Here is a 27,056-nt window from a genome sequence, read left to right on the forward strand (position 1 = left end):
GTGAGGCTGCGAATGGAAGGGGTCAAGAGAGATCATTTTTCTTTTTACATTTTTGGATTTTTTTCTTCATTACAGTAAGTATGTATTAGATTGTAACTTTAAAAATAGCTAATAAAGCCCTCATGTTTAAAGTGAAACTTACTAAAGAATACATCTATTATAATCACTTTTTCTATGACCTGAGTCATAGAAATAAAAAGTTCATGCTTTATGTTTAGAGAACTTGGACTCATTTGACAGGGCCTAAAAAATTCTTGGTTCTTCTGAGATGTGTTTATACTAAAGGTCATATCTTTGGTTTTATTTTATGTTTTTGGTTGGTATAGTCTTATCACGAATATGACTAGCTACCCTAAGACCAACAAAGATGTCTTCAGTAAATTATCACAATGTAACAATATGTTATGGATGATAAGAACTTTATAAGAAGCTGAGTTGCAAATTGAATTTTGGGTGTTAAATTGTGATCTGTTGATTAGTCAAGATATTCTAATATATGTTACCCATCATATTACTACTTTCCCTGTGTATCAGTTATTCTGTACTTCCAGTATGGCTATTATTACTTTGCAATGTGGTATTTCTAAAGAAATACACACATTTTTGTTCCTATTATAAAAATCAACTGCAACAAATAGAAAAAAATTGGGATACTGAAATACTGAAAAGCAAAAGAATAAAAGTGAAATCATTTATAACTCTAATTATAAACTCTGTTAACATTTTAATGTGATATTTTAATCTTTTAAAAATGTTACTAAGTATAATTTACAGGTACAATAAATTTCATATTTCAATGTACAGTTTAATAAGTTGGTTATTTTTCAGTTTCATAAGTTTTGATATATGTATGTAACTATGAAACATCACTGTAGTTAAAATATTGATCAAATAAATTCATCACCCCCCAAAGTGTACTGGTACCCCTTTAAAATGCCCCCTGGCTCTTCCATTTTCTGGGAATCATTGATCTGCTTTGTAGATATATTTGGATTTTCTAGAATTTTATATAAATGGAATCATATAATATATACTCTGTTTTTGTCTGATTTCTATCACTTAGCATAATAATTTTGAGGTTCTTTCATGTTGCATGTCTTAATAGTTCATTACTTTTTATTACTGAGTAATTACAGTTTGTTCATTCATCTGTTAATGGACATCACTGTTACTGTTTTGAGGCTCTTGAAGTAAAGCTGCTCTAAACATTCATGTATATCTTTATATGGACATAAAACTTTCTTTTTTCTCGTGTAAATACCTAGGAGTGGAATGGCTGTATCACATAGTAGATATTTAACTTTTCAGGAAACTGCTATTCTGTTTTCCAAAGTAGTTGTGTCATTTTCCATTTCTACCAGCAATGTATAAGAGTTCTAGTTCCTCTACATTCTTGCCAGGTCTTGGTATGGCTAGTCTTTTTAATTTCAGCTATTCTAATCAGTATGTAGTGGTATATTATAGTAATTTTAATTTCCATTTCCTAGTGACTAGTGAGGTTGAACATTTATTTATGTGCTTATTTGCCATCTGTATATTTTTTGGAAGTATCTGTTCAAACCTTTTGCCCACTTTTTTTTTTTTAAATTGGGTTGTTTGTGTTGTTTTGAGAGTTTTTCATATACTCTGCATATAAGAAATTTATCAGATATAAGACTTGCAAATATTTTCTTTTGGTTGGAACTTGTCTTTTAAGTTACTTAAATGTGTCTTTTGAAGGGTGGACGTGTTAAATTTTAGTGAGATCTAATTTATCAGTTTTTACTTTTATGGATTGTGGTTTTGGTATCATACCTAGGAAATTTTTGTCTAACCAGAGATCACATTTTTTTCCCTAGATGTCTTCACAGTTGTATACACAATTTACATTTAGTTAGATTATCCATGTTAAAATAATTTTTTATACATGATGTGGGTCAAAGATCATTTTATATAAGGTATGAGTCAAAGTTTGTTTTTACATGTGGTTATCTAATTATTTCAGAACCATTTCCTGAAAAGACTATCCTTTCTCCACTGAATTGCCTTTGTACCTTTGCCAGAAATCAGTTGTTCATATATACTTTAAGTCTATTTCTAGACTGTTCCATTGATCTCTGCCTTGACACCAGTCTCACTATCTTGATTACTATAGTATTGCAATAAGTCTTGAGTCAGGTAACATTAGTCTTCCATCTTTGCTCTTCTACAAAGATGTTTTGGCTTCTAGGTCCTTTGCATCTATCTGATTTTAGGATCAGCTTGTCAGTTTCCACAAAAAGCCTGCTGAGATTTTGATTGGAATTGCATTGAATCTATACATCATGTTGGGGATACTTGATATCTTAATAATTTTGAGCTTTTCAATCCATAAACAAGGTATATCTCCTCATTTATTTACATCTTTAATTTCTCTCAGTAATGGTTTTGTTTTGTTTTGCTTTTTGTTTTTCCTCTTTGAGATAGAAGGGCATGGCAGGCAGGAAGGGGCAGGAAGAAGGAAGGAGGTAATCTTAAGCAGACTCCTTGCCTAGCATGGAACCCGGCGTAGGGCTTGATCCCAGGACCCTGAGATCATGACCTGAGCTGAAATCAAGAGTTTGGCCTTTAAATGACTGACCTGTGCAGGCACCCTTTTGTTGTGTTCAGTGTACAGGTCTTGTATACATTTTGTCAGTCATCATTCAACTATTTCATATTTTTTGATGTTATTATAAGTGGTATTGTTTTTTAATTTCAACATAGAAGTACCCTTAATACTCATGTTGGGAGTTAGAATTGCAACATATGAATTTTGGAGGCATGCATTCAGTCCATAACACTTTCCTTGTGATGTCTTTGTCAGATTTTGGTATTCAGGCAATGCTGGTCTCATAGAATGAATTGGGAAGTGTTTCCCCCTTTCTAGTTTTCTGAATGAGTTTGTGTAAAATTGGCTTTTTTCCTTAAATGTTTGGTAGACTTCACCTTGGGGCTATCTTGGCCTGGGGTTTTCTTTATGGGAAGATTTTTAACTAATTCAATTTCTTTGTTCGATATAGCTATTGAAGTTAACTTTTCTTGTATTAGCTGAAAAACAGCTGCCTTTTTTTTTTTCTTTTTAAGAGAGAGAGAGAGAGTGGCAAGCATGTGCTTGCGAGAGTGGGTGGGGGGAGAGGAGGGACCAAGGGAGAGAGAATCTCAAGCAGGCTCCATGCTCAGTGCCCAGCTAGACACAGGGCAGGATCCCATGAATACAAGATTGTGACCTAAGCTGAAACCAAGAGTTGGATGCTTAACCAACTCAATCACCCAGGTACCCCAAGAAGAGCTGACTTTTTTTTAAGGAATTTGTCTTTCAAGGAATCTCTCCATTTCATCTAAGTTGTAGAATGTATTGGCATAAAACTTTTCATAATATTCACTGATTCTCCTTTCAGTATTGGAAATATCTGTACTCATGTCAACCCCCATCTCATATTCCTGATTTTGGTAATTTGTTTCTTCTGTCTTTCCTGATTTGTCAATTTTATTGATATTCTCAAAGAATGAGCCTTTGGTTTCGTTGATTTTTTAAAAAAATATTTTGTTTTCTATTTCATTGATTTAAGCTCTGATCAGTATAAATTGCATTTCTTTGGGTTTCACTTGCTCTTTTTCTGGTATCTTAAGGTAGAAGCTGAGGTGATTAACTTGAAATCCTTCCTTCTTCTCCACATAGGCATTTAGTGCTATAAAATTTTCCTTAAGTACTGCTTTCCTGGCATGCCATAAATTTTGATACATTCTGTTTTCACTTTCTTTGTTCCATGTGGTTGGCAATTTCCCTTTTTTCTTCTTTGACCTGATGTGTTATTCACAAGAGTGCTATTTAGTTTCTAAATATTTGGAAATTTTCCAAAGATACTTTTATCATTAATTTCCAATTTAATTTTGTTCAGAAAACATACTTCGTGTGAGTCAAATCTTATAAATAAATGTACACAGTGTTTTTATGAATGACTATTTACATACATTATTTAAGAAAATGTTCTATATGTACAATTTTGTGATCATTTTCACAATGCATTATATTACAGAAATTTTCCTATCTCAAGTATTTTCTAAAACTTGACTTAAAAAAGGTAACATCATTTTTTTGTAGAAATAATATATATATTTTTAAAGTATTTATTTATTCATGAGAGACACAGAGAGAGAGAGGCAGAGACAGAGGCAGAGACATAGGCAGAGGGAGAAGCAGGCCCCGTGCAGGGAGCCCAACGTGGGACTCAATCCTGGGTCTCCAGGATCAGGCCCTGGGCTGAAGGCGGCGCTAAGCCGCTGAGCCACCCGGGCTGCCCAGAAATAATACATTTATGTGGTTCAGAAACCAAAACAATATAAAAAATGCACATTGAGAAATCTTAGTTCCACCTCTGTTGCCATTTATGTTTCATACTATTATGAAATATTATGCCATATTATTGGCATAATATATTTGCCAAATATTATGAAATAATATTGCCATATTATTAGTTTCAGGGGTATCTTATCTGTATTTCTGTATGCAAATACAAGAAAAACATGCATATATATGTATATATATATATATAGTCTTATTCTGATATTTTTACACAAAAAAAACCAGCTTGACACTTAACCATTGCACAAGGATATGCTTCCATTTATTTAATGAATTTTGGTGTGTTTTTCCTGTTTTAACAAAAATTGGATGCCTTTTCTATGCTGAGTACTGTGCTGGCCAATATTGTACTATTTATTTATTTATTTATTTATTTATTTATTTATTTATTTATTTATTTATTTATGATTTATTTATTCATTTATGATAGACAGAGAGAGAGGCAGAGACACAGGAGGAAGGAGAAGCAGGCTCCATGCCGGGAGCCCGACGTGGTACTCAATCCCAGGACTACAGGATTGCGCCCTGGGCCAAAGGCAGATGCCAAACTGCCGAGCCACCCCGGGATCCCCTGTACTTCTCATTTAATTTTGATTATAGTCGGACTCCTGGGTGGCTCAGCGGTTGAGCATCTGCTTTTGGCTTGGGGCATGATCCTGGAGTTCCAGGATCGAGTTCCACATCAGGGAGCCTCTTTCTCCCTCTGCCTATGTCTCTGTCTCTCTTGTTCTCTGATGAATAAATAAATAAAATCTAAAAAATTTTTTTTGATTATAGCTATATTGCATCAGACTCATCAGTCTACATTATAGATGAATGGGTTTATGTAAACTGAGGCTTTATATATATATGCATTGTTTTCCTTTGACACATTTAGAGGACCTTATTAATATTCGTTTTTGTGTTCTTGGTGCTAAGCCTATATAGTAGCTCCTTAACAAATGTAGTTATGTGAATGATTTAATTTCTTAGTTAAGTTAGCCTATGGTAAATAATGAAGATTTCAGTTTTAAACATACTGTATGTTTTTACTTTGACGTCCGTTTTATCCAAGTAGAGTGATAGGTGATTATTTAGTAAATGAACGTGTACTTGCAGTAAGATTAGATGTGATTCTTGAAATCTCTCATGATGTGGTAGGAATGAATGCAGGGGTGTGTGGCAGGCTTGGGTTCAAATTCTTTCTATACTATTTTGTAGGATAACTGTGGTGTGTAAAATAAAATGCCATGAAGAATACCTAACATAAGCTCTACTAGTTAGGGGTGTGGTAAATATTGGGTTCCTTTCTCCTTTATTTCTTCAGGGTGGGCTCTAGGTCCAGAAGGTTATTTGAGTATAAATCCAGAAGCCATTCATTACCACCAAATCCACACTGTGCAGCCTGCTGTCTAGGATGCACATCAGGTTGAGGATTTTGCAGGTGAGGATAAAGCTTTAATATCTTTCCTTTGGTGGTTCTCACTGCCTGAGGGGTTTGACATGGTGCTTTACCTGTAATCCTCATAATAGTCATACATGATAAGTGTTATTATTACTGCTCTTTTGAAAATAAGAAAACTTAAGCCCAGAAGATTCAGAATTCTTGTCCAAGGACACTGATAAAGGACAGGATGAGAAATCACAACTAGGTTTGTTTGGCTTCAAAGCCTTTTTTTTCCCCTCCATTATAATATGTTGCCCCTTGAGATGCTTAGAAAACATCACTAGTTTTAAAGGACTTATTATAATGAAATTAGAACTGTGCATAATTTTCTGAAATTTTAATTTTAATCTTTACATGTATGACAAATTTAAGTCTGTGGAGGGAGAAAATTATAATCTGGATTCCTTTAATAGACTTATTTTAAAGCCCTTGAATATGCCTGGGCAAAAATAGTACATATTTTTTTTTTGAAACAAGTATTGGCTAGGGATTGAATATGGAATGTAGCCCAACATGAACCAGATGTTTTATTTTTACATTGGGAAGGAAATGTTAGAATATAGGATCAAGCTCTCTGGTATTATTTTGACATCAGTTTATCATTATGTGGACTCCTGGAAGGTAGCATCTTGTGCCTAAAAACATTGAAGTCAGGGTTTTCTCTTGAGCACAGGGCTGTGTTTATATTAGGTTATGCATGGCAGTTTGGCAGTTTGTTTTGCAGATGTTCGTAATGTACAGTCTTACATCTTGTTTCTATTTCTGGAATGCTTTTAAGTATGACTCATGTTTTCTTGAGGCCATCCTAAAAATACAGCTAGTTTTAAGCATTAATGTAAAATACACCACAGACACACCACACAGCAGTACATGATGCTTTCTTTCAGTAGTGTAATACAATTTTTTGACAAATATTTTCTTTGACAAAATAGACTATGTTAAAATATGAATAAAAAATGAGAGTTTCCTCTCTCTCTCTCTCTCTCTCTCTTTTTTTTTTTTTAGAAAAACAAGTCCTCTCATAATGTAAACAACAAAATGAATTGGAAATTTCAATAAAAGAAGTAAAGCATGATATCATTGTCCTCCTCAAAAGCCAAGAAATAGAATTAATGTCCAGAAAAGCAAGTCTGTTAAATTTGATGTAGCCCCATGAGGCTCACACTTGTAGGGAAAGTCTTGGATCTGAAGATAGAGCCTGTTAAAAAGATTTTGGAGGGGCAATAGGACATAATGGCTAAAGTGCAGACTTTGAACTCAAAAGCTTAGGTCTAGGTCCTGGTTTATATGCTTAGCAACTGTGGGTAAATGATAGCACCTCAAGAACTTTGATTTTCTTATTCGTGAAAGGTAGGTAATGAATATTTAAAGAATGCTTATATGGCATTATTACCACACACTGTTCTAAGTGCCTGATTTAATCTTCATTATAGCCTTATAAATAAGTACATTTGTTATATCTGTTATACAGATGGAGAAACTGAGCACAGAGTGTTGAAATAACTGATGTTTACATAGCTAGTAAACAGCAGAGTTGGGATTTGAACAGTTTGGCCTGATTCTGTATCCTGACACAGTATAGTCTGCTATCTCCCAGGGTGGTTGTGAGTTCCAAAAGAAAAATCATTTGTATTTTCACCTGGTACATGAAAAGGATGCAATAAATTATGGCTGTTATTATCCCTGTCGTCTTCGTTGTTGTCGTCATCGTCTTCTTCTTCTTTCATTATTATTATTATTATTATCATTATTATCATTTTTATTATTATCCCTATCTATTGGGGAAGGAAAAAGTAAGGGAAAAGAGAAGTCTTACTGGAGGTATAGTATAGACTACAAGGCCAGCTATACGAAAGAAACTTACATAGAACTGAAATGTGATGAGAGCCTTAGATCTCTTGGTACCTAGCAGCTCAATGCAAACTTTTTCACTATTGACTTGCCTCCCTGACAATTTCATTTTTCAGAAGCTAGAGGAAACTAAGAGGAGCTCTTCCTCTGGGCTTAATTGTGACTAATTAGAAATAAACTCATTAGTGGTATGCAAGCAACAGAAACCTTGGGGAAAAAAAACAAACCCAGGCACTGTATTTCTCAACAAGAGTGCCATTGACATATTGCGCATATGGAATTGTCTTGGACATTGTATTTAGTATCATTAAATGTCAGTAGTGTTCCAGATTATCCCTCATCCTCGAAAGCTTTGCAACAACTAAAATTACCCCCAGACATTTCCAAATTCCTTCTGGCAGGCATACAGTGGTGGCAGTTTTGCCACTAGTTGAGAACCACGGTTGAGTGGCAAGAGTAGAGGAAAGGATTGCTGAGAATTGTCAGATGTGCCTTAGGCCAGTGGATCTCAACATGAGGATCGTGTTGAGTGAGGTACTCCTGAGCATACTCAAAATTAAACTCAGTTCCCAGGATTCCTACTTTAAATAACTCCATGCCTTTCTCTTGTACTTAAGAAAGTACATGGTATACAAACTGCTCCGTAATTATAGGTATAATTGATTCTTTACGAGTGTGCTAAAAAAAAAAAAAAATTCCTAAACCTCAGCACTTTATTGACACTGACAACTTGTGAGGGGCAAACCTCACATTTGATTAGAAACTGCTGCCTTCAACTTTAAAAACGTTTTGAAAATGTATATAGTTCCAAGGTCAAGGCATTCAAAATAGAATGGAACTGTATGGAACTAAATAGAGACTGTGATTATGAATAGTTACAGATAGTTATAAATAATAAACAGTGGGAGGAAGCTGAAGAGACCAACTTGGCTTTACCTTCTATAACTTTGGAGATGTCATATCTTAAATAGTCAAGTCCAGGTAATGGAAGGTCAGGCACAGTGCCAAAGCTGAATACAAAGGTTGAAACCAAACTGTAAGGACAGTGTAGACAGGGCCTGTGGCCAAAGCTGGGATTTGTAAAAACATAAAGAAAAAAATCCCTAAAGTGTTTATGTTTTTAATTATGTATTTGATATTGGCATAAGAAGAGTTAGTAGATCTGTAGGATAGGGAACATTGTGTAATTTTATAATAGAAAAGTTAGAGCTTCTTAATTATTTTCTTAAACAGCAAACAGAATGACTCATCTTGAAATAAGAAAGAGTAGACTATATATCACAAAGATGGAATTAAGCCTGAAGTAGGAAAGAAAATAGTTTAAGTGGACAATTAATAGTTATAAATTAAGTTGAATCTCCAATCTTAGGTGAATTGCTTCCATAGCATCGTGAAACGCCTTGGTAGATTCTAAATGGTCTAGGTCTTAGAGCAGTGTTTGTCAATCTGTTTTTCGTTTTTGCTCTTCTGAGGATATTTACCCCCCAGTTGTCTTTCTCCAATCTCATGAAATGTCAATACCACAGATAAACTATATATCTTACATACGATATGCCTTTAGTGGACAACAGACCATTGTAACATCTAAGATTTTTAAAAAATATATTTATTTATTCATGAGAGACAGAGAGAGGCAGAGACACAGGCAGAGGGAGAAGCAGGCTCCAGGCAGGGAGCCTGATGTGGGACTCGATTCTGGGGCTCCAGGATCATGCTCTGGGCCAAAGGCAGGCACTTAACCACTGAGCCACCCAGGCGTCCCCAAGAATTTTTTTCAGCCCCTCTTCCAAGAATCAGTTTTTGCCTCCTTGTGGGTAATATGCTCCCTTGTGCATGTTGTTGAGGATTCATAGGGGACAGGAGAGAAGCCAAGCACTTCCACTTAGATGATGAGTTTCCTGATGTTCAGACATAGGGGCACTTGGTTTGGGGAAATTATAGAATGTTTTAATGTGATCTCAGTGACATGACAAACCAGCTCTGCTGCGCCAAACCTTGTTCTTGATCATCTCACCGTGAATAAGAAAATCAGAAATTCATCTTTATTTTTTCCGATGATTAATCATTAGCTTTGTGGGTAGGGGAGTAGACTATACTTGTAAGGTTGTGCTGTTGGGGTTGGTGGGGGTAAGCACAGCTTTAGCCTTGGTAAGTGTTCTTAGTTTAATCTTTGAATTCTTTCATGACCTCACTGGGGGATTAAACAAAGTATAAAAAATATGGTATATATTCAACACATATAAAGGACTTTTAGGATATACATATATGTATATGTATATATGTGTGTGTTTATGTGTAAAATGCAACACAATAGTAAAGGAAACACTGTAACCCACATTCAATCTAGGAACTAGAATATTACCAAACACCATTGAAGATCTCCATGAGAATCTAATTCCCTGCCCAGGTATCCATTATCCTCAATTTATCATTCTCTTGCTTTTTTGCTTCTCAAGCATTATTTTATTATACATATAGTTACTTCTAATAAGTTTAATTTGTTAGTTTATTGAGCATTATCAAAGTAGTATCATATGAGATTTATTCTGTGACTTAGTTTTTTCACTGAATACTACACCTTTTTTGTTTTTTAATATTACTATACCTTTTAAGAGTTAAATATATTGGGGTGCCTGGGTGGCTCAGTCAGTTAAGCGTCTGCTTTCCACTAGAGTCATGATCTCAGGTCATGGGATCAAGCCCCACACTAGGCTCCCTGCTCAGTAGGGAGTCTGCTACTTCCTCTTCCTCTGCCCCTTCCCCAGCTTATGTGCGCAGGTGCACTCTCTCTCTCTCTCTCTCTCTCTCTCTCCCTTTCCCTCTCTTTCCCCCTCACTCTCTTTTTCTCAAGTAAATAAATAAATATTTTTTAAAAAAACCTTAAACATATTATTGGAAGTAGTGGTAGTTCATTCCATTTTTGTTATGTAATATTCTTTTATGTGCATTTCATCCATTTCCAGTCTCCAGTTGTATTTTAATTTTTAAAAAATGATTAAGTTTTATTTTTCCTTGTTATATTCAGTTTTGAATAATATTCTGTGAGTATTCCATATGTCTCCTGAGGTATAAGGAAAAGAGTTTTTCTTATGTACCTAGGAATGCACTTCCTGGGCTGCTGGTGATTTACAAATGAGCAAGCACAAGTTAATTGTATTACTTCAAACATTTACAAAATCCTTAGGCAGAAAATGAGCAGATTGATGGGTGGTTTAACAGTAGACTTAGATGGGCATTGGAATGAAGTCATCTTCTACTGTGAGCCCTCACAACCCATTGCCAACTTAAAGTTATAATATAGTTTTCTTAAATTTTTAAAGAATATGATAACCAGGGCAGCCCGGGTGGCTTAGCAGTTTAGCACCGCCTTCAGCTCAGGGCCTGATCCTGGAGACCCGGGATTGAGTCCCACATCAGGCTCCCTGCATGGAGCCTGTTTCTCCCTCTGGTGCGTGCGCTCTCTCTCTCTCTCTCTCTCTCTCTCTCTCATGAATAAATAAAATCTTAAAAAAAATATGATAACCATGGCTTGTCTGGGATGATTTGATCATGTCCCCTTTTTAGAACAAAAGTATTGGGCTATAAAATTGTGGTATTGATTCTAGTTCCTTATATCACCCTTGAAAATCACTTTTATTTCTTTGGTGACATTATAGGTGATCATTCAAATGTTCTTACAAGCTTTTAAATGTGGGATTATATGATTCTTCGTGAGATCATAAACTTTGTCCTGTTTTAACCTTAATAACAATGGTTTTATTGTGTGTGAGCAGTGTGAGAATTCACCAGGTGTATATATCAATGAATGTGTGTGTGTATACAGATAGATAAATATGCTTTTTAAAATATAATAGACTATATGCATTTATTGCTTGGAGATTTATAAGTAGTAGTCTGATTTGCATTTCATTTTATCTTTTTTCCCCCCTTGAAGTTTCAGACTCTGTGGTTCAATCTGTAATTCAGCATCTAAAATGGATGATGCAGAAGGATCTTTTAGGGCAAGATGTCTTTCTAATAGGACCTCCTGGGCCTCTTCGACGGTCTATTGCTATGCAGTACCTGGTGAGCAATCACTTTTTATGGATTCCTAAGGATCTTAATTTGGATTAGTGATATTCTAAAATAAACTAAGAATTTACAAAAATATCAGGATTACTCATTACTTGAAAAAAATTCTCATGTTGAAAGATGATTTGTTGAATAAAGAGTTTGGAATAAGTTATCTGGGAAGGAAATGTACATTCATCTTTCATAGCAGTAGGATATTTTTACTATAACTAGAAAGTTCTCAACTTCTGGTAAAAAAGAGAAATATAAATTGGGATGCCTAGATGGCTCAGTGTCTGTCTGCCTTTGGCTCAGAGAGTGATCCCTGGGTCTGGGGATCGAGTCCTTCATCAGACTCCCTGCATGGAGCCTGTTTCTCCCTCACATGTGTCTCTGCCTCTCTCTCTGTCTCTCATAAATAAATAAAATCTTAAAAAAAAAAAAAAGGAAATATAAATTCAGGCAATGAGTGGCAGATAGGATCATAAACTCTGAGATTACAAAAGAAAACTCAGTTTTGTATTACTCAGGGACTATTCTTTTATCTCAGATCCACATTTTAAAAAGCCAAACAAATTCTCTTGACTTTTTGATGTTATATGATCCTTAAAGGGAGCCTGTGGTTTGTAAAATATCTCTATGTGTTACATGCTTTTTTCCCTTTAAATAGATGAAAAAACAAGTTTATTAAATAGCTCACTCAAGCTTTATCCAGCTAGTAAATGATGGACTTCAAACCTCTTTTTGACCTGTTATCCTCTTAAATGTTTGTAGTTCTCTGAGTATGATTGTGAGGTGAATTGAAATATTAAATTTTCAACACAAATGAAAAAAAATTGTACAAGACTTTTTTCCCCCTACTTTGCCAGCATTAATAGGCATTGTTCTATCGATGGGCAGAAGAATGCTATCAGCTGAAGTTGTTCTGTCTGAAGATACTTTGTAGGATGAAGAGAAGAACTTTGCTTTAAACTTCCTTGTGTTACTTGATATTAAAGAATTGATTTCTGTGCTACTGAAATATGCTTCGTGTACTGTTTTATTTCAGTGGTAAATTTATTTTGGTACTTCCAAAATCATGTAGGGTGAGGGTGATAAAAATACATTGGACAAATCAGAACTTAACTCCTTCGAACCCATACCTTCCATATCTTTTGTTTGTTCCTATAACCAGTTTGTGAGGCATACTAGAACATCACATATTATCTTCATTTTATTAATAAACAAGGTAAAAGTGTCTTGTTAGTAATACCAAGTCAGCTACTGAGAATCCACTCTACCTGGTTCATATCAAAGATCACAATATCTCACTTTGATTTTGTTTTTGGCAAGATCCTGAAGCTTGTTAGGAATGTGGAATGAGAAAGGCTAGGAGATTATGGGAGTCTTGTTGATTCAGAAATGCAGTATAAGTCTGTGAGTGTGAAACTTGTATCTTTAAAAATACACACACTTTAAATTATGAAACAGAGCTGAGGCTGCTTTAAGATGTGAAAATACACATAGGAAAACTTAATAGCCTAAGCTGCCCTACAAACTCTGCAGTGGGTCTGTTGCCATTAGATATAAGATCCTATGCCTAGTAATATCCAGAGGAGTTGAAGTCTTTACAGATAGAGATTTGGGGGTAAGCCCGCTGAACCAGTGAGAAATTAAGTAGAAATAATTTGATAGCTGTGTTTATTTTATATTTAATTCACACAGAGGGAGTTTTATAGATAGCTCAAAAAGATTCAACAGACCACTGCTGCTTCTTCCATCTGCTGCTCCTGCTAATGTGTGTGAACTTGCTCAGACCTTTACTGGGAAGTAGCAGCTGGGGAGACTTTGGTGCTTGTCTGGCCCGAGGAAGAAACCCAGGAAACTGTCAAGACAGAGGATGATATTCTTGGTGTGGCAGTTTGGGTTGTTACCATGGTACAATTTAACAAGAGGTATCTATGACCTTGTCAACCAGTTTTGACAGCGTTTTTCAGTAGTCACATTCACCCAGTCAGTGAAACAGACATTATGGCACCAGTGATGTGTTCCAGAAGCAAGAAGGGGGTGTCCACTAACCAGAGAAGTTGCTGCTTTAGTCCAAGTGTGCTTTCACAGGCAGTTCATTCTTCTTTAGAAAAATATTGTTTGGGGGATCTCTGGGTGGCTCAGCGGTTTAGCACCGCTTTCAGCCCAGGGCCTGATCCTGGAGTCCCGGGTTCGAGTCCCATGTCGGGCTCCCTGCATGGAGCCTGCTTCTCTCTCTGCCTGTGTCTCTGCCTCTCTCTTTCTCTCTCTCTCTCTCTCTCTCTCTGTGTGTCTCTCATGAATAAATAAATAAAATCTTAAAAAAAAGAAAAATATTGTTTGATATTACCGTATCTTCACCACTGTGACGTATGCTTTCTCTGTTTAAAATGCTTTCTTTTTTCCATACATACATAAATTTATGGGTGCATGGGAACAAGCATATTTTCTAAGAACAAAATGACAACAATAACCTATTTTTATCAGTATTACATGGAGATGAGGCAGAGAAAAAAACATTCTGTTGTGTGGAAATATCCTCTCCTACCATGAATGGCATGCTCATTCAATTTTTTTCTTTATACTTCAGTAAATTAATTTGTTCTCCCTGTTTAATAACAACATATTGTATGCCTTGTTCAATTGGAGAGCATTGTTGTTTCTAATTCAGTGTTGTAAAATGAAGGATAATGTTAAAAACTTTTTGTGCATGATTGTCACATGTATGGCAAAATGACATTAGGGATGAATAAATTATTCTAAAAGAAATGTATTCTGGATGGTTTCCTCTTTAAACCAAAAGTGTTTGTTTTTTTGTGAAAGAATTCTTTTTCCCTCTCCTCCTCCCCTTCATCCTTTCATCCTTGTCCTTCTTGAATAGCTATGTTTGTTTTCTTTCCCTCTTCTGTTAATCTCACTTGATATTTACCTTATTTTCACACTTGGTAAAGTGTGAACCCAGTGTATCATGTAAGGTTGGAAAACCTTGGTAAGTGGACTACATTAATTTAGATGCCCTTTTAAAAAACGGTGAACATTACTTACTGAAATGGCTCTCATTTGTGAAAAAAGCAAGTCGGCAAGCTATCACTCATTGGTATTTGAAAAGAATTGTATAGAAGATAATAAGATAAGATCTAATTATGATTATTGCTTAAAAAGTAAATCATTATTAAGTAGTAAACTATTGGGTGCAGCAAAAGTAGAGCTCTGAAGAGAGGTACATGCATGTTTTGATGAATGCTCAATGTTTTGCATTTTTCTCAAAGCTAAGACTCAGAAGGTTTTAATTCAGAATAACATTTAAGATGCTTTTCTCTAGGGCAGTGGCATTGTTGAATAAGTGGCTCCAAAGCATATGTTGGGAATTTGATTTAAAATTTTGGAACAATTTCACCCTCTGCTCTGCAGGAGCTGACCAAACGGGAAGTCGAATACATTGCCCTGTCAAGGGACACCACTGAAAGTGATCTCAAACAGCGTCGAGAGATCCGAGCAGGCACGGCTTTTTACATTGATCAGGCAAGTTCTTATCACACTCCAACACATAACTGTTTAGTCCAGGTCTATGCAAAATTGATTTTTAAAGTACAAAGATATAGCCTGTGTGATAGTGAAAGATAACGTAATGTTCTTTCTTTAGATAGATTTAATTTAGATTTTTGGTTTTCCTGTTCTTGGAAATGCCTTCTTGGTTTAGCACTAAATAAAAAACTGTAGATGAAATGAGTGGTTCTAAAATGTTACCTAAAGATCAATATGCTGATTTCTGAATTTTTAATTGCTTCCTAGTACTTGCAAATAAAATTTGAATTTTTGAAGAGGAGATAAGGAGCTTTTAATACAGGAAATTCTCTAGCACATTTATAAAAGTATTTTTGATCTAAAAGTCAAGTAGGTAAAAAGGTGTGTTAAACATAGTGAAATTAAATATATACTTCCAGGAACTACAACTTTTTACGGGGGGGGGGGGGGGGGGGCCAGGAAGGGAGGTTTTTAGGTACAGATTACCAAATAAGATAATATTTTATTAATATTATAATGAAGCTTGTTGAATATTTCTTCAAACAAATAGCTTAAAATATTAACTATTGTTCTTCATTAGAAGTACCTAGTAGAAAAAAAGAGATTTTAAATAAGTAACTCATAGGAGAAAGATTTCAAATGTCTAATAAATTCATGACAAGATGCTTATTAACCTTTTCATTTATAAAAATTAAACTGAAAACGTTAATGAGCTATTGTTTTTCTTTCACCTCTCATATTAGCAAAGATTAAAAATCTGCTAATGTCCGTTGTTGATGAGGAAGAAGGTTATGAGGAAGCAGCATTGCTGTTGATGCAATTTTGAAAGAAAATTTGGCAATATTGATCAATAGAGAAAAAATTAAATATATTTGGACCCAGCGGTTATGTTTCTGGCAATTTTTCTTCCAAATGTTATTTGTATAAAGCATGCAAAGTTACATATGCAATGGTGTTTATCATAGCATTGTTTGATATCATATAAAACTATAAATGAAAACTATAATAATGTATATTTAGGAGGGACTCAGTTGGTTAAGCATCTGACTCTCAATTTCGGGCTGGCTCAGTTGGTTAAGCATCTGACTCTCAAGTTCGGCTCATGTCATGATCTCAGAGTTGTGAGATTGGGCCCCAAGTAGGTCTCTGCAGTGGGCACAGAGTCTGCCTAAGGTACTCTTTCCCTTTGCCTCTGCCCCTCACCTCATCTTTGTCTCTCCCTCTCAAAAAAAAAAAAATAAAAATAAAAAGAATATTTAGGAAACTAGTTAAACTAGTTAAATAATAATGGTGAGTAGAATTCTCTAGAGCCATTAAAAAGAATAAAATGAATCTGTATGTAGTAATAGGAAAGAAATCTAGGAGAAAGCATGTAAGTGATGTTGCAAGACAGCATATGTAATCTGATCCTATTTGTGGTAAAAAGACAAAGAGAAATATATAAATGTTTGTGTATATATTGGAAATTTCCAGAAGGATACACAAGAATCAGTTAATAGAGCTTACCTCAGGGAAATGTGACCCAGAATCTGGGGTGGGGCAAGGAAGAAATTTTCATAGCTCTCTAAATTGAAAGCTTCCTCGGGAGCACATTTAATTACTTTAAAAGAATATACATTTGGCCTTTGAACAGTGAGTAGATCAGGGGTGCTGACCCTTGAGCAATCAAAAATTTGCATATAAATCTTGGCTTCCCCAAAATTTAACTACTAATAGCCTATTGTTGACTGGAAGCCTTACAGTAACAGTCATTTAATGTATTTTGTATATTATCTGCATTATATACTGTATTCTTACAATAAAGCAACGTAGAAAAAAGGAAATGTTATTAAGAACATTATAAAGAAAACACATTTACAGTAGTACTGTACTATATTGAAAAAAATCTGCTTGTAAGAGGACCTATCCAGTTCAAACATGTTATTCAGGGGTCAAATATAATTGTAAAAGGAAACACTGAGTGAATGAATTTTTGAAGACCAGGATATTCACCTTGTCTTATAGATTACTTATTAGTTACAAAAGGAAAAATGTACTTAAAATGGAGAGATTTGGCAGTCACCACCTTTAATGGTGATCACACTTGGCACCATGTAGTGGAAAACCTGAGAAGTTCACATTTCCAATTAAAAAGTAATCCTTTGTGGATGAAGCACACAAGTACATTTTAAAGAAACCTGTTTTATTCACATGATGCGAAGGTTTACTTTATACATTATTTCTAATTACACATGGGAAGAAAATATACCTTTACAATGCCTACTTCTTTTCTGAATGTACTGAGACCAAGAGTAAGGAGCTCGGGAGAGGGCGTAGAAAACCACGATTACGGCCTAAGTAGCAGAGAGGAGATGGGAACAGACTTAATGACACCGGAAGAACTGGCTCTGGTAGAGTGTGGATTTAAAAACATACTTTTTGAGTGAATTTTGTATTTGGATTGATTGTCGCAGTACAAATAGTGAGGAAGTGAAAGTGGACTTTAATATGCTTACTATTATTATTTTTAATATGCTTACTATTTTTAAAGGTACCTTAAAACTTTGTATTTCTTAAAGTAAATTATTTAGATAATGCTATGTAATATTATGTTTTCCCTGCCATTCTAAAAAACATATTTTTGGATGATATCTATTTTAAAGTTTAAAAAATATTTAAAGTGCTATTATAAATCAATGCTAGTATCTTATACTTTATGTTTTCTTGGCAAGTCCTACTTGTTATGATGAACATCAGTTACTTAGGATGTAATGCACGGACACCTTCAGAGCCAGTGATTGTGGTATAGGAACATTGTCCTTTTCCTAAGTTACTTCAGACTGTTTGTTGAGATAGTATCTGATTTTCATATTTTTCTTCTTTTAATAGGTCTTTATTATTTGTTCATAATGAGATCACAACAGTTCCTTGCTCACACCTGTGCAGTCCCATCACACTCAGAATAAAATCCAAACCCTTTTTTTTTTCTTTTAAATTTTTTTTTTTTAAATTTTTATTTATTTATGATAGTCACAGAGAGAGAGAGAGAGAGAGAGGCAGAGACACAGGCAGAGGGAGAAGCAGGCTCCATGCACCGGGAGCCTGATGTGGGATTCAATCCCGGGTCTCCAGGATCGCGCCCTGGGCCAAAGGCAAGCGCCAAACCACTGCGCCACCCAGGGATCCCCAAATCCAAACCCTTTAATATGGCCTGCAATACTCTACGGGACCAGATCTTGTCTACCTCAGCTCCTTTCTCCCCTTCCCTTGCTTTCTCAGCTCCTGCTGCATGGCCTTGTTCTCTTCTTAAAAATAGATCGAACACTTTCCACCCTCACAGCCTTTGTACTTAATATTTCCTCTGCCTGGTATGATCTTTTCCCAGATCTATATATTCCCGCCTCCTCATCATTCAGATTATAACTTCTCAGAACGTTTTAGTAATCACTGATGATGCACACCCCCCTTCCACATATATGGTGCCATCATGTTACACAATGTGATCTTCAGAGTACCTATCACTATCTGAATTTACCTAATTATTTCTTTGTTTCCATGTTTATGGTCTGTGTGCCCCACCAGAATGTAACTTTCTTGTTTATCTCTGGCACCTAAAAACTGTCTGGAATATGACTGGCATTTACATTTGATGATAGATTTCTCCTTTGGATAATCAATCTTGTTAAAATTTTAAGTAAATTAAGAATAAGTAGGTTCCGGTTAAGACCAGAGGGGCTCTACAATGGAAAAGATTTGTTTTTTTGACACCTATTTTGAATCTTCAGAATGAATAATAGTTCTCATCTGGATTCTAGATAGATGAAGTTGCCAATTGACTACCATCTGGTCATTTGGGAATTTCTTTTATTTGTTTAATACTCTTAACCATAATAATGGAACATTAAGAATAATGAATATTCTTAACTTGATGTCTGGTTATCAAGGGGGAGGCACTATCATCATTCACTAGTAGGTGATGGCTCTAACCTAGGTGGGCCAACATCAGTGAAAAAATGCCTGTGGCCATGTGGTGGGTGCTGGGAGAGAGAGTTTGGATTGTTCAGTGTGTTCGATGCATGCATATGTGACTGACATTCAAGTGATTACTAATTGACATTTCAGCTGGAAACCTTGGCAAAACCCCCAGTTCCAAGTTGAGGGTCATGACTATTAACTTCTTCACTTATTTGCATGCAGGATTAAGGATGATTGATGATAAAGTGAGAGGTTAACCTGTATTGCTACTCTTGAAGGTTAGAATTAGGTTAATAATTCTATAGTAGGGAATTTGTATTTTATTTCAAAATAATGTTTATTTTTTCCTGATTAACAATATTATAAATGCTTTTTATAGATACATGTATATATATATATATATATATATATATATATATATATATATACACACACACACACATAATATAGAGAACTTGTTAAATATTTATCCAATGACTGCTGTGTGTTAGGCACTGTCTAGGTGCAGTGAGCAAAAGAAACAAATTCCTGTCATTGTAGTGCTTTTTTAAAAAAAATTTCGTTTATTTATTTTTAGAGAGAGAGTGCACACACAGGTGCAGGAGTAGGGAGTGGGGAGAGGAGCAGAGAAAGAGGGAGAGAGAATCTTAAGCAGGCTCCACACTCAGCACGGAGCCAGGCATGGGGCTCAATCTTACAACCCTGAGATCATGACCTGAGCCCAAACCAAAAGTCATTCACTTAACTGACTGAGCCACCCAGGTGTGATAGAGCTTATGTTCTAATGGGGGAAACAAAACCATAGTAATGAAGGATAGTATAATAAAGTAATTGCTAAAGGGCATTGGGAAGGACATAAAAATTACTTTTCTCTTCCCCTTCAAGGCCAACAGTGTAAATATTTTCTATATCATTTTCTACTGTGCCTACATGCATATCTACTTAATCATGTACAATAATTTTTACAAAAATTGTATACCATATATATATCATTTTATAGCCAGCTTTTTAAAAAACCTGATATTTTATCAGAAGCATCTTCCTATGATACTATTCCTCAAAATATAATATTTAATGTCCATACAGTATTTTATCTAATAGATGTGCTATTATTTATTTAACATTCCCATTTTATCCATATTCCCATGTTGGTAATTTAGGTTTTTTCTAAGTTTTCACTGTTATAAATAAGGCTTTGTTAAATATTATTTTATTTGTATCATGTAATCTCTGAGTATTTTTTAGACTTGAATACTAGAAGTATAATTACTCATCAAAAGATCTAGACATTTTCAAGAATAATTCAAGAATAATATATTTTGCCAAATTACTTTTTGGAAAGGGTGTTCCAACTCATGCTTTCATCAGTGTGCGATGAGGATTGCCTCATGGATTCTTGTCAGTATTGGGTATTTCTTTGAATGTACTTTGCCAAATTAGTAGGATTTAATTGGCATTAAAAAATTACTAAGCAGGCTGAATCTTTTTTATATGTTTATTGCCTACTGCTTCTATCAGATATCAAGGAATTGAGAGGATATGGAAAAGGAAAAGGGTACAATGAAGTAAGTTATAGTCTGTTAAGAAAATGGAAATTTACACTGTTTTGTATATATAAATATTTGCCAAAACTTACCTACTTGTTCGTGTAATTTAAAATTATACAACTACTTTGCTGAGTGGATTACAGATTAAGCTGTTAAAAAAGAATTGGTTAAAGAAATTTATATGATTGGCATTTTGACACCCATGGAGACATAAGGAGACCAAAAGATATTTTGTTACCACATTAACTTTCATTTGCTTCAGAAGATAAAATAACCTGAAAAAAGTAAATTATCATTGATATTTTTCTTACCTCATTTGTTGACATTCTCTTTACTAATACTCTTTTTTGCTATGTGACTACAAAAAGCTAGAGTGGAAGACTTTAAGTCAATAGAAAATTGCTTCCATTACTCAAATTTGAACCAATATAAATTAACTAACCCACAAATAAATTATATTTCGGTTTTAATGTTTTATTGAGAGAAGACACTCAAGATAATTTGGGGAGTAAAAATCCAGGATGGGAAAGTTCAAATGATTTTCTTTAACTTTTCCTAAGCCAGGAGCTTTTTGCACGTTAGAGTCTTGTTAATTTGTTTGACATGGTACCATGCAGTTCCATAATGTATGATGTATGTATTTAATATTAAGCATAAAAATGCACTTTAAACAATTATATTTTTTCCTCTTTATAAAGTGTTTATTGATCATATACAAAATAGAGAAAATGAATTATATTTTAATGTCTTCTGTTTGGGATTATTCTTTTTTTAAAGATTTTATTTATTTGAGAGAGAGAAAAAGTATATACAAGTGGTGAGGAGGGACAGAGAGAGAGGGAGAAGCAGACTCCTCGCTGAGCAGGGAGCCCGATGTGGGGCTCCTTCCCAGAACCTGAGATTATAACTTGAGCCAAAGACTGATGTTTAACTACTAAGCCACCCAGTTTGGCTGTTTGGGATTATTCTTGATTCTCTCTTATTGATAGAGAAAAAAAAAGGATTAACCTTTTCTTAATGCACTGCTTAAATATTGTAGGTCATCAAAAGCAACTCCTAATAAATCAAATAACAGTGCTGTTGATCAGAAAATAATATTTCTAGTTTGTCAAAATGCATTTTACTTATTTTAGCAAATAGAGGAAAACATTTACTTGTACACTTAATCGTATTTGTGGTTGCTGAAGCTACTTTCCACGTGGAACCACTTTTAAAATTACAAAGTTAGGGATGCCTGGGTAGCTCAGTGGTTGAGTATCTGTCTGTCTTCAGCTCAGGGCATGATCCCGGAGTCCTGGGATCTAGTCTCTCATCGGGCTCCCTGCAGGGAGCCTGCTTCTCCCTCTGCCTGTGTCTCTGCCTCTGTCTCTCATGAATAAATAAAATAAAAAAAATAAAATTACAAAGTTGTATTTCAGAAGTTCATTGATAAATTAAGTATTTGGAATTTAAAAATTCTTCTTCTTTGTGTATAGAAGAAACAAAGCTGTGGAAAGTGGCTGAATTCTGTTACTTGCACCAGACCCTTTACAACCATATTGTTATAAAATGTTCTGATTGTCACTTGGACAGTTCGAGAAGGTCTCTCTCTGTTTATTCTGGCCTCTCTGTTAGTCAGAACTCAGGCCTTTGGTCCTTACCATGTTACCCTCTTGCTCAGGCCAACTCTTGTATACTCATATAATGTTAACTGACAGATTTACATAATTCTTTAAAAAAATCAGGGTATATAATATAACACTGTGGGTTAACTATCCTAGAATTTGAAATAAAATAAAATTTAAAAATCAAGGTAGAAACAACTTTTATTGAGACCTCTATAGTACTATGTGCTTTATGTGATTGCATCTAATCCTCAGAACATCCTTAGGAGGGAGATGACTTCCCAATCTTATAGGTAAAGTAACAGAGCCTTAGAGGGCCATGGACATACAACTGATAAATAATAGGTGGAATTTGAACTAGGATCTGTCCAATTCCAAAGTTTTGGTCCTTTGTACCATATGCTATTTCCCTGAAAGAGCAATGGTGATGATGATGATGGCCACCAGGACTACAAGGATGACAGTATTGATAGTAATAACAGCTAATCATTTTGTAGAGGTTTATTGTGAGCCAGAGGTTATCTTGGTTCATCTTCACCAGAATCTGTGAGATAAGCACAGTAAGTAGTATAGATTTAGAAAGAAATGGAAGCTCAGAGAAGGAAAGTAACTAGCTTGAATTACCAATAGCAGGTAAGTGGGGTGCAATGAAAAATCAATCTGATCCTATTCTGATATTTTGAAATGAACTTAAAATGTAATTATTTTCATCTTTCTTTGGCTTCCTCGGTACTGTTACTGTAGCCATTTTGAGTCATTTGAAGCTCTTTGGAATCTATTTTCATTAAATCATGGTTATATTAATAATAATTTCTATTTTAATAGATCTGATAGCTTTAAATGTCTTTTGCAGTACTGTTTTCTTTCATAAATAGTGGCATTGTGCAATACCCCTTGAGGATATTCTCATTTAGTAAATGAGGACACAGACCTCCAGATTAATTGTTTGCCTAAGGTCTTTTATCAAGTCAGAAGCAAATCTAGAACAGGGGCTTAGACGGTTTTGATTTTTAGGTCATGCAGCCTCTTTTATCTTGGAACCCTTCATGCCTGCATGTTGGGTTGTTAAAGCTGTGATATGGTTTGTCCAGAAGGATCTGGCTGCATTTTTTCTGATTTCTATTTGAGAAAATTAGGTCTTTGGAAGTTCTATAGCTTGAAGGGCAGGAAAGGATCCTTATGGTTGATGTAATTTCTACTTTGAGTAATGATTACAAATATTCATTCCACATAAAATATGTATGTAGTGCTCCCTTCTTTTTAAGATTCCAAGGGAAAAGTATACCACCATTACTTTATTTGAAAGTTTTTTATTTAAAAAATCTGTATAGAAAATATTTGAAATATATAGCCTTAGTCATTCATGCTGCCAGTTAAACGTGTTCTCTTCTCATAACAAGTGTGGGCATAGATAACTATTATCCTTCATATAAAAAATTCTTCCTAAACTTACATAACAGCATCTTTTAATTGAGCTGTTACATTTTTATTCCATAAACACTAAAAGTCTTCTGTGAGCCAGTTCTGCATCAGGACAATGCAAAGGCAGGGTTCTCACCCTTTGGGGACCTGAGACTCTTGTTGGGGAGATGAACAGGCTTATGGGAGAACAAGGAAAACTTCAGCATTATGGCTCCACCCTTACGTGCTGAGCAGACAGGGGGCAAAGGGGCATCGATGCAGGGAGGGTAACACGTTTGGGCCTCTGTTGGGTACAAAACCTGTAACAATTTTTTCTCTCTCCAGCATTTCTAATTAAGAGACTTACTGCATGATACAATATGTTGTAGATATATTACTTAATGGATTTGCTATGTAGTTGTTTGAAACATTATTCTTTTTTTTAAAACTTTTTTTCAACATACTTTACAAATGTGATGAGATTGTATTAATAAAGTTTGGCAGTACTGATTATTTTCATCATTTTTAGACTATTTTAAGGAACAATCAGGAAGCAAGATGATGCTGAATTACTAACTAGTATTATTTCTGTAAATTCAGTGATTCAGATTTTATTACCAAAAAGCATCTTGTTAAGGTTTTCTCCTTTTAGCCTGTATTCTTGCCTGCATTTAAACATTTTAATTTACGAGTATGTACTGGGTCTATAGCCACGTATCCAAAGGGCAAGTCTGGAAGAAAGTTAAAAACCTTGGGTGATCCTTCTCTGCATGTTGAATTTTTTCTTTTCATTCTTTTTTTCTAAAAATAAATACAGCACTCTTATAAATTTGTAATCCTCTTATTATATTCTTATCGTTGGCTTCATTTGCACTATAAAGCATCCACCGTCATTGCCACTCAAATTGTGTGTAAAATAATAAGAAAAAAAGCTTTGAAGAATTTTAAAACATAATACTCTTAATAAAGTTGAGCTACATTGCATAATCATAGATTTCATTGTTGGAATAGACTTTTCAGATGGCGTGATTCAGTCTCTAACTTCCAGCAAGTAAAATATGATCATCTTGAGGACAATGGACAATAATAGATATGTAGATATGGTGCCTGTTCCAATGGACTCTTTCAGTGAAATGAACAGGAAGTGAAGGAAGGCTCCTGTTGAGATGGTGCTAGTGAGGATTGAAGGGGTGACGGATGCATGAACTATTTAGAGATTATACTTGAGTCGTTTCAGGAGTCAGAAGTAATGAATTCTGGGTGGCAAGAGAATCAGTGAGACTTTAATTGGTAGGCTTTAATTGAAATCAACATCAGGAAGAGAGTTTGGTTTAAGATAGAAGTCGTATTTGATTTAGCATGTTGAGTTTGAATACCTCTATGGAGATGTTAAAAAGGAAATGGGAGTATGGAGCTCAGGAGGATGGTTAGGGGCATATGGTATGTTTCTCAGGAAAGATGAGATAAAGAGAATGAAAAATATGCCGTCTATTGCTATTGTTGCTGTTTACTTAATGTAGCACATAACATAGCACCTGCCATATAATGGCTACTCAGTGAACAAGTAAGAATTTGTGGGAGTAGGTTAGAACTTTGCCAATAAAATAACAAATGAAAAAAGGTTGAGGATAGAACCTTAGGAAATGTTTGCTCCTTTTTTTTTTTTTTTTTTAAATTTTGTAAAGAGTACAGGTGTCAGAAGGGTTGGGGAAAGCCAGAGGGAAAACCTACTTGGTAAATGTCTAAGATAGAAGATGAAGCACCAGAGAGAATCAAAGGAAAATACTTGGAGGCAAAGAGAACATGAAGATCAAGAAAATACCTGATACTTGGCTGTTTGACTATTGACTTTTGGTGCTTGCAAGTGAGCAGTTTCAGTAAAACAAGAATGATAAAGGCTTATAGAGGCAATGTGTATGGGACTGTTTTTCAAGGGGCTTGAAAATAAAGAGAGGATGTTAGGAAGTATTAGGAGACTGTAGGTTTTCCTAAAGTATAGACGTGTTTGTAGAAGAGAAGGAAGTTGAAAATGCAATTAAGAAATGGTATAGTTGTTGGAAGATTTTGGAGGAGGTGGGAGGGGATGCCACTAAGCTCAAGGTACAAAAAGGACTGGTCTTTGAGGGGTAGGAGGAGTAATCGTCAAAGATAGAAATTAGAGTAGAAAGATGAAGACAAAGGGTAAATTTCCTACATAAATTTGGCGAAAAGACTAGTTCACTGCTACTCAGTTCCAGAGATTTCTTTGATTTGACAGTGTACTACTGTTATGATTTGTTTCTGCTCGTGGCACTTCTGACTCCAAATGTGTAGGTTTTCCACACCAAGCAGTTCTCCAATTCTCTGCAGACACCAACAGGGTATCCTAGAATTTAGTTCAATTCTGATGCTAACTACCTGGAGTTAACACAGACCCCACAAGTTAGAGGTATAATCTAAGGCTACCCCTACTCCAGATGCCAGCTGCAGGTTTGAGCCACCTATACTTCTGGCTGACTGGCTGTATATCAGGGATTCCTATAACCCCTTCCTTCATTTTAATAATTTGCTTGAATGGCTCATCGGATTTAAGGAAACACTTTGTTTATAATTACTGGTTTATTATAAAGGATATCATAAAGGATACAAATGAATAGCCAGATGAAGAAGTATATCAGGTGAGGACAGGAAGGGTCCCGAGTGTAGGAGCTTCTGCCCCTGTGGCATTTGGGGTGTCTCACCCTTCTGGCATGTGGATGTCTTCACCAACCAGGAAGCTCTCCAGATCTTATTGTGTAGGGTTTTTGAGGGAGTTCCAATAATAGACTTGAGTGATTAAATAAATCACTGGCCATTGGTGATTTACTCAGTCTTGCCTCTCTTCTCCCTAGAGGTCTGGAGCTAGGACTTAATGTTCCAGCTCTATCATGTGGTAGGTTTTTCTGGCAACCATCCCCCACCCTAAAGGTATTAGGGATCAATCAAGATCTGCCTCATTAGCATAAACTCGGTTGGTATGTTTGAGAGGGATTTATTTTGAATAACAAAAGATTCCCTTTTCACCTCCATCACTCAGTAAATTCCAAGAGTTTTAGAAGTTCTACAGCAGGAACTGCTGACCAAATATATATTTAGTCATATCATAATATCACAATTGACTCGAAAAACAATATTAATTTGGGGAAAATGTGATTATAGTTATCCCTAGAAAACTTTAGGGCACTGCTACATAGTCAAATAAAGTTTGAGTTGAATGGAGTCTCTTGTATGTATAGAAATGTATTGTGCAGATTTTGTTTTTCTTTTTTTTAAACAGGCACAACAAATTCCAATGCCTAGTAAAACTAGAT

General features: G+C 35.1%; 1 protein-coding gene across 4 annotated transcripts in view; it reads left to right on the forward strand.

Moving 5' to 3' along the window:
- Positions 1 to 27,056, forward strand: part of VWA8 (von Willebrand factor A domain containing 8) — a 340,735-nt gene that overhangs the window by 29,262 nt on the left and 284,417 nt on the right. For 2 of the 4 annotated variants that reach the window (XM_072760629.1, XM_072760627.1), the window contains exons 3-4: positions 11,575 to 11,705; positions 15,108 to 15,218. In XM_072760629.1, coding sequence (XP_072616730.1) covers positions 11,575 to 11,705; positions 15,108 to 15,218 — 242 coding nt within the window. Of the gene's footprint in view, positions 1 to 5,669; positions 5,787 to 11,574; positions 11,706 to 15,107; positions 15,219 to 27,056 lie in introns of those variants that run through there. The other 2 variants (XM_072760628.1, XM_072760630.1) reach the window with 2 other exon arrangements.

This window comes from Vulpes vulpes, chromosome 6 (assembly GCF_048418805.1).
Source record: "Vulpes vulpes isolate BD-2025 chromosome 6, VulVul3, whole genome shotgun sequence".
Lineage (NCBI taxonomy): Eukaryota > Metazoa > Chordata > Mammalia > Carnivora > Canidae > Vulpes > Vulpes vulpes.